The following is an 18,899-nucleotide window of genomic DNA, read 5'->3' as shown; positions in this document are numbered from 1 at the left end:
GCCCATTTCCCCGCGGAGCATCTCTTGGAGGTTTCCAACCAGGGCTCTGGTGGACGGGAGCAACTGCTGCCCTTTGAAGGTTCGCTCAATTCCTCTCTAACGGGGACTTGGGGTTGCCCCGCCATGGGGGATCCGGTCCCCCAACACCTTCTTCATCTACACCTTCTGGCGCCGCTTGACCCGGCGGGTCTTTCCCTCCACCTCTCTACCAGTGGGCCCTTGTGGTGGACCACCTTTCCTTACCTGCCGTCGCTGTTGGCTCCACCTTCCTGGGAGGATGTCGGCTGGACTCTTGGGGCCGCAATATGTTTGCTTCAACCAGTGCAGCTCTGCGGGCTTTTAACACCTTATGTGTGTTGGCTAGGGCCCCCTCTTGTTTGTGGGACTTGGCGGAGTACCTTTGATCCGCAGCTTCTCAAGAGGATGCTGGCATTGATTTGTGGTGAAAATTGCAAAAAACACAGTTGATGGAGAGAATGTAGAACAATGTCATACATTCACCCCAGTACAAGGATCTGGGCCTAAATCCATCGTTTTTTTGCACTCCACACCACCCTAGGTTAGACACTGGCTATATGCAAATCAGCTCTGACCCTGTGCCTCATGGGAACAGTCCAGTCCGAACTACCAAGCCATGTCTTTCCCAGACCGGAATCAAGCATCCAAGGACCGGTTTCTGGCTATCAGCCTTCATCAGCCTGGATAGCTTGACTCCAGTGGTGTGGAGAGCCTGGGACTCACGTCTGAGTATACCCAGCACACTCGGGGTGAAAATTGCGAAAAACACAGTTGATGGACAGAATGTTGAACAATGTCATACATTCACCCCAGTACAAGGATCTGGGCCTAAATCCATCGTTTTTTTGCACTCCACACCACCCTTGGTTAGACACTGGCTATATGCAAATCAGCTCTGACCCTGTGCCTCATGGGAACAGTCCAGTCCGAACTACCAAGCCATGTCTTTCCCAGACCAGAATCAAGCATCCAAGGACCGGTTTCTGGCTATCAGCCTTCATCAGCCTGGATAGCTTGACTCCAGTGGTGTGGAGAACCTGGGACTCACGTCTGAGTATACCCAGCACACTCAGGGTGAAAATTGCAAAAAACACAGTTGATGGACAGAATGTAGAACAATGTCATACATTCACCCCAGTACAAGGATCTGGGCCTAAATCCATCGTTTTTTTGCACTCCACACCACCCTGGGTTAGACACTGGCTATATGCAAATCAGCTCTGACCCTGTGACTCATGGGAACAGTCCAGTCCGAACTACATGGCTTGGTAGTTCGGACTGGACTGTTCCCATGAGGCACAGGGTCAGAGCTGATTTGCATATAGCCAGTGTCTATCCCAGGGTGGTGTGGAGTGCAAAAAAACGATGGATTTAGGCCCAGATCCTTGTACTGGGATGAATGTATGACATTGTTCTACATTCTGTCCATCAACTGTGTTTTTTGGCATTGATTTGTGGCACCATGCGTTGGATGGCCGGGAGCTGGCAGCGTTTATTCTTCACTCCGCTCTGCACATCTCGGACGTTTTTGATCCTGCCATGGCTTCGTCGGTGGCCCTTCCCCGCCATGCTTGGCTTAGGGACAGTCTGTTCCGCGAAAATGTGCCGGAACGGCTGGTGGATCTTTAGTTTGATGGTTCCCGTTTGTTCCACGCCCCGGCAGAGTCAGCCATTTGGAGGTTTTTGGAGGGGCTTAGGCCTCCTCCTCCTCCCCCTCCTCCTTCTCCCCCTCAGTGACCGGTGAGTTTGGGTAGCTCTTGGTGATCTTCTTCCTTTTGGGCGAGTCGCCCTTGTGGTTCTAGTTCTGTGTGATTTATGGCCAGTTGAGTTCTCCTTGTGGAACCTGTGGTTCTGATGGCTGCTGGAAGGCCCTTCCTTGCTGTGTGTTTATGCTCGATTACCTGCTCCAGGTTGGTCTGAGATTAGGTCTCCTGTGTTTTCTCCTGGGGTGATTGATAAGCCCTCTGCGGGGTTTTACCCCTGCGATTTTTTCTGTTGTCCTCTGCTGCGGACGTTTCTCCGAAGAGGGTACCCATGTCATGGGACTTAACTTACCCAATGTAGGGTAGTGGTAGCTGTTACATAGCTTATGCTGGGCAGGGAGGTTGCGATCGTCTTCGGGCTACTGTACTCCTTAGCGTTCATGTACGTTGCAGGTGCACTTGTGTTGTCTGCACGGACCCCTTGCTGAGGTGTGTCCGGGCTCTTCTCTCCTTTCATGTTCTCTTTCTTGGAGACTGAGATGCTTTGTGTCCCTCCTCCTTCTGCTATAGCCTGGCCGGTCTTCCGGAGGGGCCCTGGGCTGTTCTTCCTGCTTCCGACTGATTTCTTGCTGTCGGTGCCGTTCTGTCTGGTCCGACTGTGGTGGGCTCACCTTCTTTTCCCTTGTTTCCTTAGGCCCTCTAGGTTGTTCTTTCCTCTTCCGTGCCCTGGCATTGGTTGGAGGTTTGGTTGCCTTGTGAAGGTGTCGGGTGCTTCGGCCTCCCCGGGCTTTGCCCTTGGTTCCTCTTTCCTCTTCTTCCCACACCCCCCTCTTGGGGTCAGTGGTGTTCTGTTTGTGGGGGTTTCCTCTTGCCTGGGGGGATGAGGCTCTTTGCCTCTCTGTTGGACTAGTCCCCTGTGGGACCATCTTTTATGTCCAGGCTGGTGAGGTCCTTTTGCAGACCCTCCTTCCCCGGGGGTATGGCTAGGGTATGTATTCTACGTTAAGGAATCTGCGGCTAGTAGTCTCTATCAGATGTATGAGTTACTTTCCTTCGGTAATGATGTATCTGGTGAGACGATTCTAGCCGCAGATTCCTTCACGGCCCGCCCTCCCTCCCAGTACTGCGAAGACCTTTTGTTTGGTCTTCTGTGCTCGCCTCCCGGAGGGCTGGCTATTTCTTGCATTCCTTGTTCTTTTGACAGGCTGTTTTGTCTTGTCCTTGTCCCTTCCTCCTCGGTTGGTGCCTTGGACGATGGATCTTGGGGTACTCCTGTGCTCCTCTGTTCTGCTTGTTGAAGATTGAGGCTTGCCTTTCCTTCCTCCCTCCCTCCCTCCCTTCCTCTTTGTTGCTCTGGGTCCTGGGTCTTCTGCTGCCCTCTGAGCTGGGCCCCCTGGTCGTGCCTTGCCCTTTGCCCTTTTGGGGGGTTGTTGTACTCTGTGCCGGGGTTGCCTTGGAGGTTATCGTTCCCCGTTTGTCTTGGAACTGGGTCCCCATCTGTATTCTTGGTTGTGGCCCTGGTACATGTTGTTGTGTGACATTTTTGCTTATGCTCCTTCTCTCGGGGGGGGGGGCTGTCTACATCCTGGCAAGGTGGCTGTTCAGGGCTGTGCTCTGCTCTTTCTTCCTTTCGGTGCTGCAGTGTTGACACTGCTCTTTGTGATGTTTGTCACCATTCCTTTTTCCATTTTGTCTGCTCCTTCGCACACTGTTCCCATACTCCCAAATTTTGTCTGTTGGCTCCGCGTTGTGGCGCGGAAAAGTTCTCAGAAGAAAACTGACGTAAGCGCGCCGGGCAGGAATTATGTGACCTCGCTGACGTCACATACGCGGACGACGCCTGGGTGGAGCCGCATGATGCCATCCTCCCGGCGCGCAGGGACGCTGGGCAAAAAAGTTTCTGGATCCTGTCTCACGCCTGGGGATAACTCTACGTTAAGGAATCTGCGGCTAGATTCGTCTCTACCAGATACATCATTACCGAAGGTAAGTAACTCGCATTTCAGTTATACGTGCACTTGCATGAATTTTGACAGGGATAGATGTTTTTTAATTTATGTGCACTAAATGAGGCAGGCTGAAGCTCATGTAACCTTTGTAAGATAATGCACTCCTAATGTAAGCATTGCTTCTAAGGATGCTAAGATCCTTGTAGTATGTTACATTGCACCAAGCTACTGTTGTTTCCCTCAACTCCGTCTGATATGCTGGTGCTCTTTTTTTTCTTCATGCTTAACCTCCTTGCCTCCCATGTGTCGATTTCTTATGGTCATGCCTTTCTAACAGACTGATAGCACACAACATCGAGAACAGGATAGTGCCTTGATTTTCAGTTATACAAAGCAATATTTTCTTTCTTATAAATGTCAACGTGCATAATGTTACTTGTTAGATCAATCCATGATAGGTTGTCCTTCACATACTCTGGCACTGCATAAAGCAGATGTGGCTATTGCATCACAGTGTTCCTGGATTGTTTTTCTGATGTTATTCCTTGCTTTACCCTCTTACCTTGCTCATTTGCCCCACATTATCTTGCAGTAGTTAGTCTGTCTTGTTTATGACTGTACTCTGCATTAGTCAAGGTTCTTTTCTATTGTTTTTGTTTGTTTTTCCACGTTCTGCTGTAGTAGTAGTGTTTTTCCACGTTCTGCTGTAGTAGTAGTACTATTTTTGGTATCCCCTGCTTAGAAGGGGATAGCAAAGCAACAGCATGAGCCACCCCTTTTTCACTGACTTAGAAAAGGAAAAACAGTCCCAAATGACCTCCTATTGATAGGTTGAGTACCCCCAGCCAGCTCGTTGGTAAAACGATTTAAGTTGAAAATGCAGTAATTCTATGTCATGTTTTAAGAAGGGGACCAATAAATAATGTTAATACAAAGAGCAGGTGCGTGGTACCAGTCACCTCATTCTAGTGTTATAATGATTGACTTGCAAAATAGGTTTCTTGGCTGGGATTCGAATAAACCATCAATCTATCCAATATCTTTATCACCTCCTAGGGACCTGAATTGTTGGAATAGCCAATTGATTATCAACCATATGCCCACACTATACTCTTATATATCCGCTCCCCAGTCACTCTGGAGCACCATTATGTAGTAAACTATACTTTGTTTGAGTTTACTGTGTCTGGGGCTGTCAGTGCCCAGAAGCCACTAAAAGCTATGTCCCGTGAATGGGATCAGTCATGATTTCAGTCCCCTTTAAGTCTCCATTTATAGTTGTAAATTTTAACATTCTGCCTTTTTCTGACTTTCTGATTTGCATCTGGCGAAGCTTGTGGCTGTTATTGCCTTCTCGATCACAGATAATTGCCCTTTAGCCTACACCATGGCCAGGGCATCGAAATTAGTGGTGGCTTTCTCATTTTTTGGGTGGGGAAATAGGCTTAACAGACATAACTCTAATTTAGCGGTGTGGGGTTCAAAACAATATCTGCATTATCTCCTCCCAGTATCTCTCTGCGCAAAACATGGTGAAAAAATCACCAGCATCGTGTCTCGACATGTATGGCAGAGCTCAGCTGCGCCAGTGCAAAATGTATTACTTTTCTGGGTGTCATTTGGGTCGTATATACAACATTAAATTGTACAATTTTAAAGCAAATGCTTCTGTTGACTCCAGCTCAACAACCTGTCTCAATCCTGTTCCTCTATAGAACAGCCAGTATTTGCTGCCTACTTCTTCAGCTCCTCTGAGAAGCTCTTCAAAAGTTCCAGCAATGCTTCGCCACTCCCACCCTAGATTGTGCAGTAACTGTAGCACTTTCTGAGGTTCCTCCACAATTGTTTCACTGTCAGAACTAGGGATCTGGCAGGATGAATTGTTGTGTTGGAAGGTCGTTGTTGCACATTAAGACTTGAAATTGCCTGAATGTGCCATCCTCTTATAAATGTCCACCCTGGGTTAAACACTTTATTCTCTGAAGATAACAAATATCTTCCACCCATCATGGTAAGTAGACCTGGCAATTCTGACTAACTTTTTCATTTAGTACCAATGTCTTAGCTTTTCGTGGTCTGATGAGACCTGGTCCTGCTACCCTCTGGAAAGCCCTGCTTTTAGAAGCCAAACCAAAAGAATGTGTTCATTTTACAGAGTACTATGAAAAGGAATTGTGAAACCCAGCTTTGGACCATTGCAACTTTGTTGAACACCTCTAATGCAGGTGACCTGGAGCAGTTGTTTACCTAGGATACTTGCTTCCTGTTTTTGGACATCTCACAGCACACGCTGAAATAATTTCTGTTATCTTCAGGTGCCACAAGAATTGGTTGAGCTGCTTCAGGGGCATCAAGACTTAATCAGACATTTCCTGTAACCCGTTCTTGCTTAAAAGTACTTAGCCTTCACAAAGGCATCACAAGAAGGACCTGATGGAATACAACTGCATTTTCAGAACTCAACATTTTCCTACATTTATTTCTAAGCACACAGTTTAAAACTGAATGGCTTAAGTCTGTTTTAATGGACAGTAACTGAAATCTTTCCATGTTTTTAAATGGAAATTAAGAGAGCCTGCTTCTCGCGTCTGTCACTGTCAAGTGGGAAGGCCAGACTCCTGTACAATGAGCACAAAATAGCATTTATTGATATTGGGGTTGCCTATGATGCCTTTCTTTGTCTGTCTCCTTAACCCAGGGCTGGGAGAGCATGCATTATTTCCCACAATGTATGACATTTATCTCAAACAAGAATATGGCATTGATCTACACCTGGTTGACCGATGTACATGCACTGAGTAACCTGTCTGGGTAATGACTACCAGTAAAGTAAGTGCTTGAGGCTATTGAAAATGGGGAGGAAATCCTCTTGGGAGCGTACTCTATATTTCTAACTAGAGGCTGGCATCTTAGATACTGTCCCTTTTTGAGCTTCAGTTTCTTGTATCCTTCTAATTGAGATGGCTGTTATACCTAAAAAAGAAGACTAGATGGCCTGATGCTTCAAAACCATAGCTTCCTCGAAATGCTGAAATTCTTAAAACTGTGTAATCTAAAAAATCTAAATCTCAAGATTTCTCCTTGATATGCGCTTAACTATGGAAATAAAATTACTTTTCTCAAAATGTAAAGAATTTATCTCCATCCACACTTGGTGGTCTTGGGCTCAATGAGACAGGCTGACCACACTTTAATCTCTTTTGTACACCGATATACATCAAAATTCAACATTTGGGAAAAAATGAACATTAGCTCTCTGAAACAGTCCCCTATGATTCCTAAGAGCCCCTGAGAGAGAGTCCCAAATCTCATTAGGAAGACCCACATACCTACCACTCACCCCTACTTCCTCACCTATCCCCCATCCATTCCTTCTCTCGTCGTCTTTTACACCCTACTCCCCTCTTATTGGTACCATATTCCTTCCCTATCTCTCTTTTTGCTGATTTCTTCGGACTATAGTATCTTTTATTATAGCATATTTAAATGCTATTCAAATGCATATGCTCTTTCACTCCGTATTATCGCCATTTGCAACAAGAATGTATCTAAACATATAGTATAAAAACACATCTTGTGACCGATATAACCAATCTCTTATGCAAAGATCAAAGGGGATTAAGGGGTAAAAGGCTAATAGTATCGGGGTCAAACTATTTGTAGTAAAGTGTTGACAAAGCTAATAGTTTTGATGTTTGTACTTGCTGACGCCTTATAAAGATGGCAGCCATCTTGGAACAGTAAAACAATAATAATGTATGTAAAATATGGTTCCAAAATGTCCGTCATGTTTTTAATTGGTTACTGAGCAACACAGGAGATGCTGCTGTCAGTGCACATTCACCAGTGCTGCTAGGATGCTTGCAGACTCTAAAATAGCCCGTCATCTATCCCTGTCCAGGCCGAAGAACACATCTGAAAAGACGATAATAAATAATAATGCCAATAAACTTACTGATCCGAGATGACTATTTCCCAAACCAATTTTTGAAGGTTCCAAAGCAAAAGAAGCCACTGACTGAAGAAGTCTGGCCTCTTAAGCTAAGTATAGAATGCAACATGACACAAATGCATACACATGAAACCTAAAAATGTATTTTCTGAAATTGAATTTGCATGATTCTCCAGTATTAAATCTTTCATAGATTTACATTCATCTTCCTGTCGTCTAGGTGTGAGTCCCACAGTAATTATAACTAGTAGTGTAAAGTCTTTCTTTTAAGTCTATTATAATTGAATTTCCTTATAGGACTGAGTAGCAATCCACATCATCAGCTTGCACCCTTCCTTCCCGAGCAGTGGCTTCACACCCCAGATTTCTTACCGCATGTTGTGGAAAGGGGATTTCCTCGAGCTCTGCTCAGCTTTTTCCTCACAAGATGCAGTCTTTAGTCAGTAGATCTCAGGTGAACTCTTTTAATTTTGTTTTACATCTTTCAAATTTGCCATCATGTCAGAAGGGTCAAAGAAAGGTTTATTTCCTTCCTGTAAGATGTGTGGTAAAATGAGGTTGTTCTCTGTCAACCCTCATAAAGAGTGCTTATACTGCCTGGACCCCCACCATAAGCCAAAAAGGCTGCAGTTGAGGCACTGAAAGATCAAGAGGCAAGGCATTTATTATTGCTCCAAGGAAAAAGGCTTCAAAAACATCAGACTCTGTAGATGACAAACCCTGCCCAAACACTAATTATCTCATAAGAGAGATAAATCAAAGAAAGATGCATTTGAACCACCAAAAAGATCCTAACAAAGGTGGAAAAATAGGCCAGTCACAGAAAAGACATGTTCGAGGCAAATGAGCTGTAGATCATGTGTTAGCATAAGATCGCCATCTGGTGTTGGGCCCGGATGTTTGCAGTTTGTTTTTCTTTGGAGAAGTCTTTGTAGTCACGAGGTCGGTGACTCCTCCCTTTGGTGATACTGCGCATGGGCATCGACTCCATCCCCAGATTGTTTTATTCCGCCATCGGGTTGGAATGTTTATTGCTGCGGCTCCGTCATCACCCCCGCTCTCGAGCTCAGGTCGACGCCGACAAAATATTTCTAACGCCCCGCCCTCCAGCCCGGCTACAAAACATAAGGACAAGCCTTCAGGCTCGAGCCACCCCCATTCCGGTGCCGAAACACCACCTTCAGCATAGAAACATATGCCACTCTCTACATCTCCGGCACAGAAGACACCTTCGGCACCGAAGGCCGAAAAAAGCTTTGTAGCCGAAATTTTCCACACCTAAATCCTCTGCAGCTAAAAGCTCGGAACTGCCTACCTCCACACCAAAACACTCGGAGCCGAAACAGATCCCGCTCTGAAAGATTCAGGTCCTAAATACAAAATCAAGCATTCGGATTCTGAACATTCGGCGCACAAAGACCCTCATAAATCTTCCACGATGAAACCCATTCCTAAGGAAAAAGACACTCCTTCCAAGAAACTCTGAAGACACAGTTTTGGACTCAATACAGAAAAGACTCTGTATCGATCACAAGACTGGACACCTTACAGCCACTCTACAAAAAAAATCCAGAAGCTGTATCTCTGAGGACTGTCCTATTCCGCTGAAGAAGGACATTGGTACTAGCCCTTCTCCCCTTTACATAGCTCCTTCTCCTCCATCTAATCCACATCTACTAATCACACCATCAAATTCACCACCACCCTCATTTTCACCTGAACCACAGTATGATGATTATGGGGACGGGAATGGGGACGAGGAGCAGGACATACCACAAGACATTCCACATGACACTGATCCATGAGAAGATTACAACAAAGACCCGGATCACACCAATGACCCTGACCTGTATCCCCTCAGACCCTCCCCACCTGATGACAACATAGGCTTTGTACAGAGTATTAACAGGGCTGCTCAATACCACAGGATGGAGCTACACTCAGACCCTCTAGAGGAAGATTTTCTTGTGGAGACATTCACACATTCACAGAAGTCCACTAATACTTTGCCCATGCTCAAGGGCATAATAAAACACGTAGACAAGGTCTTTAAGGACCCAGTTCGAGCCCCCAGAGTGGATAAAAAGTACAAGCCCGCGTTTACAGACCCTACATATATTAGGGGACAGTTGCCCTTAGACTCTCTTTTCGTATCGAACGCCCGCAAGAGAGCTAGTTCACAAACTATAGGCAACATCCCTCCTCCTGATAAGGAGTCTAAATTAATAGATGCATCAAGCAAACGAGTGGCCTCACAGGCAGCTAACCATTGGAGAATCGCCAATGCTCCGGCCCTGTTAGCGCACTACGATAGAGCTCACTATGATGAGTTAGAAAAAATCATCCAACACTTGCCTGATGAATACAAGACAAAGGCTAACGACCTCATTCAAGAAGGGAAGTTAATCACCAATGCTTCCATAAAATGTGCACTGGATGCAGCAGACACAGCATCTCGTGCCATCAGCACCAGCATATTATTACGCAAGCACGTTTGCCTTCGAGTCTCTGGATTCAAGCAGGAGGTCCAATCCTCAATACTCAATCTGCCCTTTGATAAAGAGCATCTTTTTGGGCCAACAGTCGACACTTCACTTGAAAAGATGAAAAAGGACACCGAAACTGCTAAGTCTATGGGGGCCTTACAATTACCTTCTAGCAGGGGTTCCTTTGGTCGCTCCTTTTATAGAGGTGGCTCAAAAACCGTGTCATCAGAGATTCCCTCCTCCGCTTATAAAAACAACCAATCTACCTCCTCCAGAGGTTATTTTCGAGGAGGCTACAGGGGAAATAATAACAAGGGGTGAGGCAGAGGCAATTCCACTTGCACTTCCCCTGCCAATAAACAATGACATGCCTACATTACCCCCGATCATTTAACACCTGTCGGAGGACGTCTCACTCTGTTTCCGAGGCACAAGATGGCTGCCAACACTTCCTGGTTTGGAGCGTTGACAGCCAATTAGAATAAAACCTATGGTCGGGAGGGTGCGTGGATCCACCGCGCCTCTATATAGCGAAACTTTTATTTTGTGATTTTCTCAGCAACTACTGAACGAATTTACACCATTTAAAAAAGTCTTTTTCTGAACCAAGGGCTACCTTTTTGCCAAATTTGGTGTAATTCCGTTCAGCAGTTCAAGCTGTAACCGTGTCTAAAGTTTCTTATGGGAAATTGATTTCCCACCTCTATTTTTCTAATTTCTCAGGACCTACTGAATGGATTTACTCCATTTAAAAAAAAAGGTCTCTTTTTGAAACCAGGGCTACCTTTTTGCCACATTTGGTGTAATTCCGTTATGCAGTTCGAGCTGTAGCCGTGTCTAAAGTTACCTATGGGAATTAACATGGAGAAAACACATTTTGGGAACCTCCTTTTTTTTTTCTCGGCCCCAACTTGCAGAATCACCCCGCAACTTTCAAGACATGAGCTTATCGGAGCGGGGCACGAGTTTTAAAAATTTGGCGACGATTCGTCTACCGGCGCCAAAGATATTGAGAAAAAAAAATGAGTTTCCGATGGAAACTAGGTCCTGACTATTACTACCTACCTATCCACATATATATATATTCACTGAAAAAACCATAAGTTTCACACCAGTTATAGTTACCTGGAAATTTTACTGACATAAAACCATTGAAATTCCACGTTATAGTTAGTTGGACTCACTATAACTTGCACGCCTGCAATGCACTGCTGATGACGTCACATATTACATCACTCATGACATGGTCAGTGACATCACTCATGACATCACTGATGACACAATCCAGTGAATGTGTGTGTTTCTGAAAAATAAATATGTTTTATATATGTATATGTAAAGGTCGATGGAAGAATCAATGTTTAAATAAGTGTCTAAATGGATGTTTTTTTTTTTTTTTTAAATGATTGGTTAACTAGCTTATTAAGTGTATCTTAGTGAATACATATATTAGCGAGTAATGTTTAAATATTTAAATATATGTACCACTTGAGTATAGCAAAGGCACATCGGGCTACCAGTCCCTACAATTTTTCCCTTTTTTTTTAAATTTATTTATATATATATATTTTTTTGCCTCGGAGCGCTCCCGGTGAGCGCCCCGGAGAGCGTACTGGTTTGAAGCGCCCCGGTGCGCGAACAGGGAAGCGTCCCATTAGCGCCAATGTCTCGAACTAAAACATGATCGTGACGTATCGCGTAGCCGCGTCCGCGTGATACACACGGCGTAAACGCACCCGGAAGCATTCGACGTGCTTACGTGACGCGCCCCGGGGCGCGTAGCGTAAGCGCGTCGGGTCATGTGACCTGAAAATAACACTTTTGATTGGTTCACAAGTTTTTTTCCAAATGATGAAAGACCCCACCTTTTTTCCTAATTTTCACTTTGTTGTTTGAGTGAAGAAGACCTGCATTCTGTGAGAAATGGCTTCACTAGTAGCAGCTGCAGGTGCATCTGCACCACCACCACCACCACAAGGACCACCACAAGACCACATTGGTGGTCATGAAGAAGAGGAGGACGAAGAGGAGCAGGAGGAGAGACAATATCTGCCTGAGGACAATCCCCCATACAGACCCAAGGAACATTTTATTTGGGAGTTTTTCAAAATGCCAAGGGGTGCCAAAAAAGTAAATGCAGCAAAGGTGACTTGCCTCATCTGTGACCAAGAACTGTCAAGAGGGAACCCAAACAAGAAATATTCGTTTGGGAACCACACTATGATAAGGCATATGCAGAGGAAGCACCCAAACAATTTTTCAAGAGCAGAAGTCGGGGAACTGACCAAGAACCCTCCCCATCCTTCTACTTCAAGCACCTCGAACCAACCCACTACATCGGGTGCAGAGGCTAGGGAGATGGTCCCTAATGTCCAAACCAAGTTTTCAAAATTTAAATTTGTTTGCATATATTGCAACAAAACAATATCATATGGTGAGCAGAGCATCACTTTACTTAATCGAGCTGCAGACAACCATCACTGCAGCAAGCAACTTTAATTTTTTTCTATTTTTTTGCTCCAGTTGAGCTGTTTGCAATTCCCTGTCTTTTGTTTCACCCCAGAAAAACTACAAAAAAATATAAAATTGTTCTGAAAATCCAAAAAAAAAAATGTTCCAAAAAACAAAAAAAATATAAAACAACAAAAAGAAAAAAAAAAGTTATTTTCAGAACTACCTCCAATTTATATGAAAATGCTACATTTTTTAAAAACTGTCTCTTTTTTCCCCCATGGTACGCTCCCCGGTGCGCATACCGTGCGCTCCCCCCGCGAAAATCGAAAAAAAAATAATAATTTTATGCCCTGCAGGGCCCTTTTATGACCCCCACATCAAACCTAGGGGGTCAGGGGGGGTCTACCCCTGCCCCCTTATGGTCATTTCCCCCTTTGTTTTTGCCACCTCTTGTGTCTTGATCCTACCGAGACACAAGATTGCGGCCGCTCCGGACTGTTTGGAATGTTTACAGACACCCGAGAGCCAATCAGCTTTCTGTGCGCAAGTCGCGTGGCGCGCCCGGAGCGCGTACCAGGGTGCTGCTATAGATATATATATTTTTTTTAACCTAAATTACTCAAAATCCACTGGAGCACATATCTTGAGACATAGCAAAGGCACATCGGGCTACCAGTCCCTACAATTTTGCCAAGTTTGGTGGAAATCCATTCAGCCGTTCGGGCTAAAAGTGAGGTCGACCGCCCTATGGAAATCAACATGGGGAAAACACGTTTTGGGACCCCCCTTTTATCTCTGCCCCCGCTTCACGAATCCCCCCCACATTTTCAGGGAAGGAGCGGAGCGCCGCGAGGCCATTTTGAGGAAATTTTCAAGCAGATTCGTCAACCGGCGCCAAAGTTATTCCAAATAGAATTTTGAGATTTAACATTGAAAAAAATCCTAACTATAACTACCTACTGGCGACTGCCAGTAGGTAATATATATATATATATATATATATATATATATATATATATATATATATATATACCACAGCTTTGACGAAAATCTGCCTACGCCTCTTTTCCATGGCGGGCCTCGACGGGGTTTCGTCTCACCCCCGTAAATCCAAGAAAACGCTGTCTCTCTTTCCTCAGAAGACAACAAGTCGAGGCCCAGTTTTCTTTTTAAGTGAATTTATTTAGGCAACAACACCCAACGCGTTTCGCAGCCTTCGCCGCTTGCTCACGAGTGAGCAAGCGGCGAAGGCTGCGAAACGCGTTGGGTGTTGTTGCCTAAATAAATTCACGTAAAAAGCAAACTGGGCCTCGACTTGTTGTCTTGTGAGGAAAGAGAGACAGCGTTTTCTTGGATATATATATATATATATATATATATATATACACACACACTCCAATGGCTTGCTTCTGCGGCTTGAGACAGCGGGCACTCGACGGGGTTCGCCAGCCCCTAAGTATTATACAGCACTCCTGGTCCACTTTTTTTCTTAGCTCGAAAAAACCAGAGTCGAGGCCCCAATGCAGTTCACAGTGCTTCAGGTTTTATGTGCCAAATAAAACCTGAAGCACTGTGAATTGCATTGGGGCCTCGACTTTGGTTTTTTCGAGCAAAGAAAAAAAGTGGACCCGGAGTGCTGTAATACATTTATATATATATATATATATATATATATATATATACACATACAAACATACATACACTTTTTTGGGCCTGAGTTTTATATAACGCAAACTTTACCCGAAGGTATCAGTGCGCTTTACATGAGCACCCGTTGCGTTACATAAGGACACATTCATATTTTTGTTACGCATGGGGAAATTAAGTGATTTGCCCAGAATCACAGGAGGTTAAGCGTTGTTGCTGAGACTTGAACCCAGTTCCCCAGATTTGAAGTTGATCGCCCTAGCGGTTAGGCTACATCGCAGAACCCCCCTGGTCTTGTATCGAAAGTGCAGTTGCCTCCTGTTAGCTACAGGTGCAGAACTGGAAAAACTACTCAAAATATGCTAGCAGAGTACATTGATTAATACGGATACAAGCTACTGGAACACTTAACTTGCATTTTCACCCTATTGTTTGTTGAATTTGATCATAGCTCATTCTCTGTTCTCTTTGCAATTGAATGCACTGCTACAGTATTGCTCATATTGTGTGTTTTATTTTAGGTGTTTTCATATACCGCCAACAAGGAAATTCGGACAGATGATCTATGCTTGGATGTCTCTAAACTTAATGGTCCAGTTACAATGCTCAAGTGCCACCACCTGAAGGGCAATCAGCTCTGGGAGTATGATCAGGTGGTAAGTCTTCATGATGAGAAGATCAGTAGAAGTTTGATTGCTCCTCAATGGGGAGAGGTCATTTTCATTTTAGAAAATGTAGTTAATGCAGTCCTTCAGTTTTATGCTTAAAATTGACTTGTTAAGAATGGCATAAAAGGGAGGGAGTATTTCACAGAGATGTCGCTAGTGATGCAGTGCAACACACCACAAATAGGTATTGTTAATGTCTTTATAGGTATTGTTAGTGTGGCATATTGCGTAGACTAACTGTGTAGGTGTCAGCTGCTCAGTGAAACCGCCATCCCTGTTCAACTGTCAATAAAATTAATGAGCTCTTCAGTCGGTGCCTGGAGTATTGCTAGATTTTTATTAGTTGCTCCTCCAGGTTTGCTTCCTTGGCCCCGTGCATTCCTTCTTTCTCCCTGTATCAAAATTCAAGCCAAGATAGAAAATCTGTGGGTAAGTTCCAAAGATTCAAACACCTACAGAAAATGTAAATCAATTTAGACTATTTATATAAGAAGACCGCTGCTGTTTTAAACCAAGATCATCAGATTTTTGCCCCACTCTACTCTTGAGTCCACGACATGTATCTCTTCGCGCTCCCGGTTTTATGGTATTTATTTTTTATCATTTCCATCTGTATTTATCCATATTTATTTTTTGTCCCTCTTAATGGTATTTATCCATATTTATTTTGTTTTTTTAGAATAAATTGAGTCGTAAAATTGTATATTTCCACATTTATTTAACTTTTAGACGTGCAATCATACGTGGTTGCCTGTTGCCTTTTAGAAAATTAAACAGCCACATATAACATAACACTACACCCATAGTTGCATATTAGCTTTATACTACAAATATATGTTAACTTATGCCTGTATTTAAGGAAATCTGATCCTGTTTTGTAATTTCCTATCTGTCATGAAACAGTACAAAAGGGGGTGGTGATTGACGGAGCATCTGAACCAATTAAACACTCACACCCAGTCAACAGATCTGGGTTTAATCCATCACCGTTCTTTAGCCCACTCTGCCACCCCAGTGCAGACATGGCCATATGCAAATCAGTCTGACCCTGTGCCTCATGGGAACAGTCCAGCCCTAACTGCCAAGCCATGCCTTCCCTGGACCGGAATCAAGCTTCCCAGGACCGGTTTCTGGCATTACAGCCGTCTTCAGCCCGGCTTGCTTGAATCCAGTGGCAAAGTGAGCAAGGGACTCACGTCTGAGCATACCCTGCCAACTTATGGCGAACAAAGCGGTACAAAAGGGGGTGGTGATGGACGGAGCATCTGAACCAATCAAACACTCACACCCAGTCAACAGATCTGGGTTTAATCCATCACCATTCTTTAGCCCACTCTGCCACCCCAGTTCAGACATGACCATATGCAAATCAGTCTGACCCTGTGCCTCATGGGAACAGTCCAGCCCTAACTGCCAAGCCATGCCTTCCATGGACCGGATACAAGCTTCCGAGGACTGGTTTCTAGCATTTCAGCCTTCTTCAGCCCTGCTTGCTTGAATCCAGTGGCAAAGTGAGCAAGGGACTCACGTCTGAGCATACCCTACCAACTTATGGCGAACAAAGCGGTACAAAAGGGGGTGGTGATGGACGGAGCATCTGAACCAATCAAACACTCACATCCATTCAACAGATCTGGGTTTAATCCATCACCATTCTTTAGCCCACTCTGCCACCCCAGTTCAGGCAGAGTGGGCTAAACATATGGAGCTTTACCACCAAAATGACTGGAAACAACTTAAATTCTATGGCATTGACACGGTTCCAAAAAAAGATCGAGGCGGAGACCGAGAGAAACTGTTGTGCCAAAAGGAATCCGGTTACATTTTGAAATTGAGAATACTGCATCCGTTTGGCCTTAATCAGTCAGAAGAGCTTTATATCCACTTGTGAGTTGGAAACATTGAAAGCCCCAAGGAAATGTGCAAGCATATATTGGGATAAAAATAATATCACAATGGGGGGAAAAGGGTGTTTTCACTGGTTATATAATGTTCGATTATTGCCTTTAAATATGGTGCATGTTTCGTTTTGCTAAAAGGTTTTTATAAAAATATACACATAAAAAAATATTTTAAAAATTGCAAAAACTACAACATCCAGAAGGCTAAGGGCCAAAATAATCCCAAACAGGAAGTGATGTAATAATGTAATTCACTATATTGGTATGGAAAGCCTATGGCCAGATTGATTGTGAACAAGGGATAGGCTATCCCGAATCCCGTTGATTTATGCCTGCCTAACAAAATCCATGCCGTGAGGTGTGAAATAAAAAGCACAAAAGAAAAGACAAACGTGAGTTTGTCCCGTTTTTCTCCCAGTCGGGAGATTTGGTCTTGGATTTAAATCGAACCAGTGACAGAGCGCTGCGATTTCTGGCATAAGAAACCGAGGTGGATATATCTATATATATCTATATATATCTCTCTATATATATCTATATATATCTCTCTCTCTCTGTATATACATATATATATCGATTCAAAGTCCTGTAACCCCAGCCTTCAGCGCTGTGTTATACCCAGGTACGGAACACTCAGACACAAAGCGTTTGTAGATATCTAGTGGTTTATTTTCCCCGTGTCCACCAGCATGACGCGTTTCGGCTGTATTACAACAGCCTTGATCACATGGCATCAAATTACCAATGGGAGTGTTTAAATACTGTGCAAATTAAGATTGACAACAAGCACCTGGTTCATTAACATAGACAAAATACTTCAAGACCTGATGGTTTACATGAGGGAAAAGAGAACAAATTCATTAATGGTTCAAAATATAAAAACTTAATATCCCAATAAATATTATTAATGTAATCACTGTGGTGGATTCCTACAAACGGATCACGTAATTCTGGTGGTCAGTCATAACAAACGTTAGACACAATCTGTGCGCTCATATTAGAGTACCTAATAATAGACTTTTTTCTATTTAAAGGGAACGCTGCCGGTACAATGACAATCATCTAGCCACATCCCTCCACAATTGTAAACGCTATCTCTTATTCCAGGTCATTGAAAATGAACCCGTGCTTTACATCAAAATGAAGTGCAAGTGCAATAAATAATAAAGTGCATATTCAAATTCATATATGTACAGTTGTAAACACTAGTAGGCGGATGCAGATCATGAAAACATTACTTCAGCCATAGTGACTGAATGAATATGTACCATCCTCTGTTAAAGATAATCTTTATAGATGTATATGCATAACCGGAATTAAGAACCCACACCTACTACATTGCAGTACTACTGCTATCTAAATAATTCAAAAAGGGGCAAACGTACTAAATAAGAAAAGCAAGAGTATAAGGTAAATGCAATATAAATCTATACGGGAAAAACCTTGTAGACCTTAAGTGTTCTAACTCCATCATTGATAAGTTCTCTATGTGTGGGGGACTAGCTTAGTATGCATTATCTAAGTTTCTCATATTTATCAGAGACCTAGGTCATCACCTTGCTAAGATGTACTGAGACCCTTGAGGCAGGCTATATTGAAGAAAGATCAAAGGCCCCTCAAAGGAAAGCCTGAAGGTCCTCCCCCCCCCCTGTTCAACCCATTGGTGTTTCTGGTATCTAGAAGCACAATGTTCTTGCTTTCTAATTGCCTCAATTGTCTTTCACGGTCCCCTCCCCATATGTTCTTGGGCACAGCGTCAATAATGAAATATTTCAAATGATTGAGGTCTTTGGCATGAACCAATTCAAAGTGGCGGGCAACTGGATAGGTCACATCTGAATTAACAATCGCGCTCAGGTGTTGAAGGATGCGATTGAATGCCAGCAACTTGGTGCTACCCACGTATTTTAACCCGCAGGAGCACTCTAATACATATACCGCAAATTCTGTGCGGCATGTGTATAACTCTTTGATCTGAATGGGTGTAGGGCTAAAAACTGAACAAAATTCCGAGGTGTTCACCCCAAATTTGCATGCCCTACATGAGATACATTTGTGGAAGTCTTTTTTGTTAGAAAACCATTTCTTTCCACTTATTACCTCTGGGCTTGTTTTGACCAA

General features: G+C 43.8%; 1 protein-coding gene across 1 annotated transcript in view; it reads left to right on the top strand.

Annotated features, from left to right (window-relative positions):
- Positions 1-18,899, top strand: part of LOC147723054 (polypeptide N-acetylgalactosaminyltransferase 1) — a 436,567-nt gene that overhangs the window by 326,138 nt on the left and 91,530 nt on the right. Inside the window, exon 8 of the mRNA XM_086965426.1 lies at positions 14,731-14,865. Within this exon, the coding sequence (XP_086821552.1) occupies positions 14,731-14,865 (135 nt within the window). The remainder of the gene's footprint in view (positions 1-14,730; positions 14,866-18,899) is intronic.

Source organism: Lissotriton vulgaris, chromosome 4_1 (genome assembly GCF_964263255.1).
Source record: "Lissotriton vulgaris chromosome 4_1, aLisVul1.2, whole genome shotgun sequence".
Classification (NCBI taxonomy): Eukaryota; Metazoa; Chordata; class Amphibia; order Caudata; family Salamandridae; genus Lissotriton; species Lissotriton vulgaris.
Note: the sequence above shows the minus strand (reverse complement) of the source record. Positions and strands in the feature narration are given on the sequence as shown.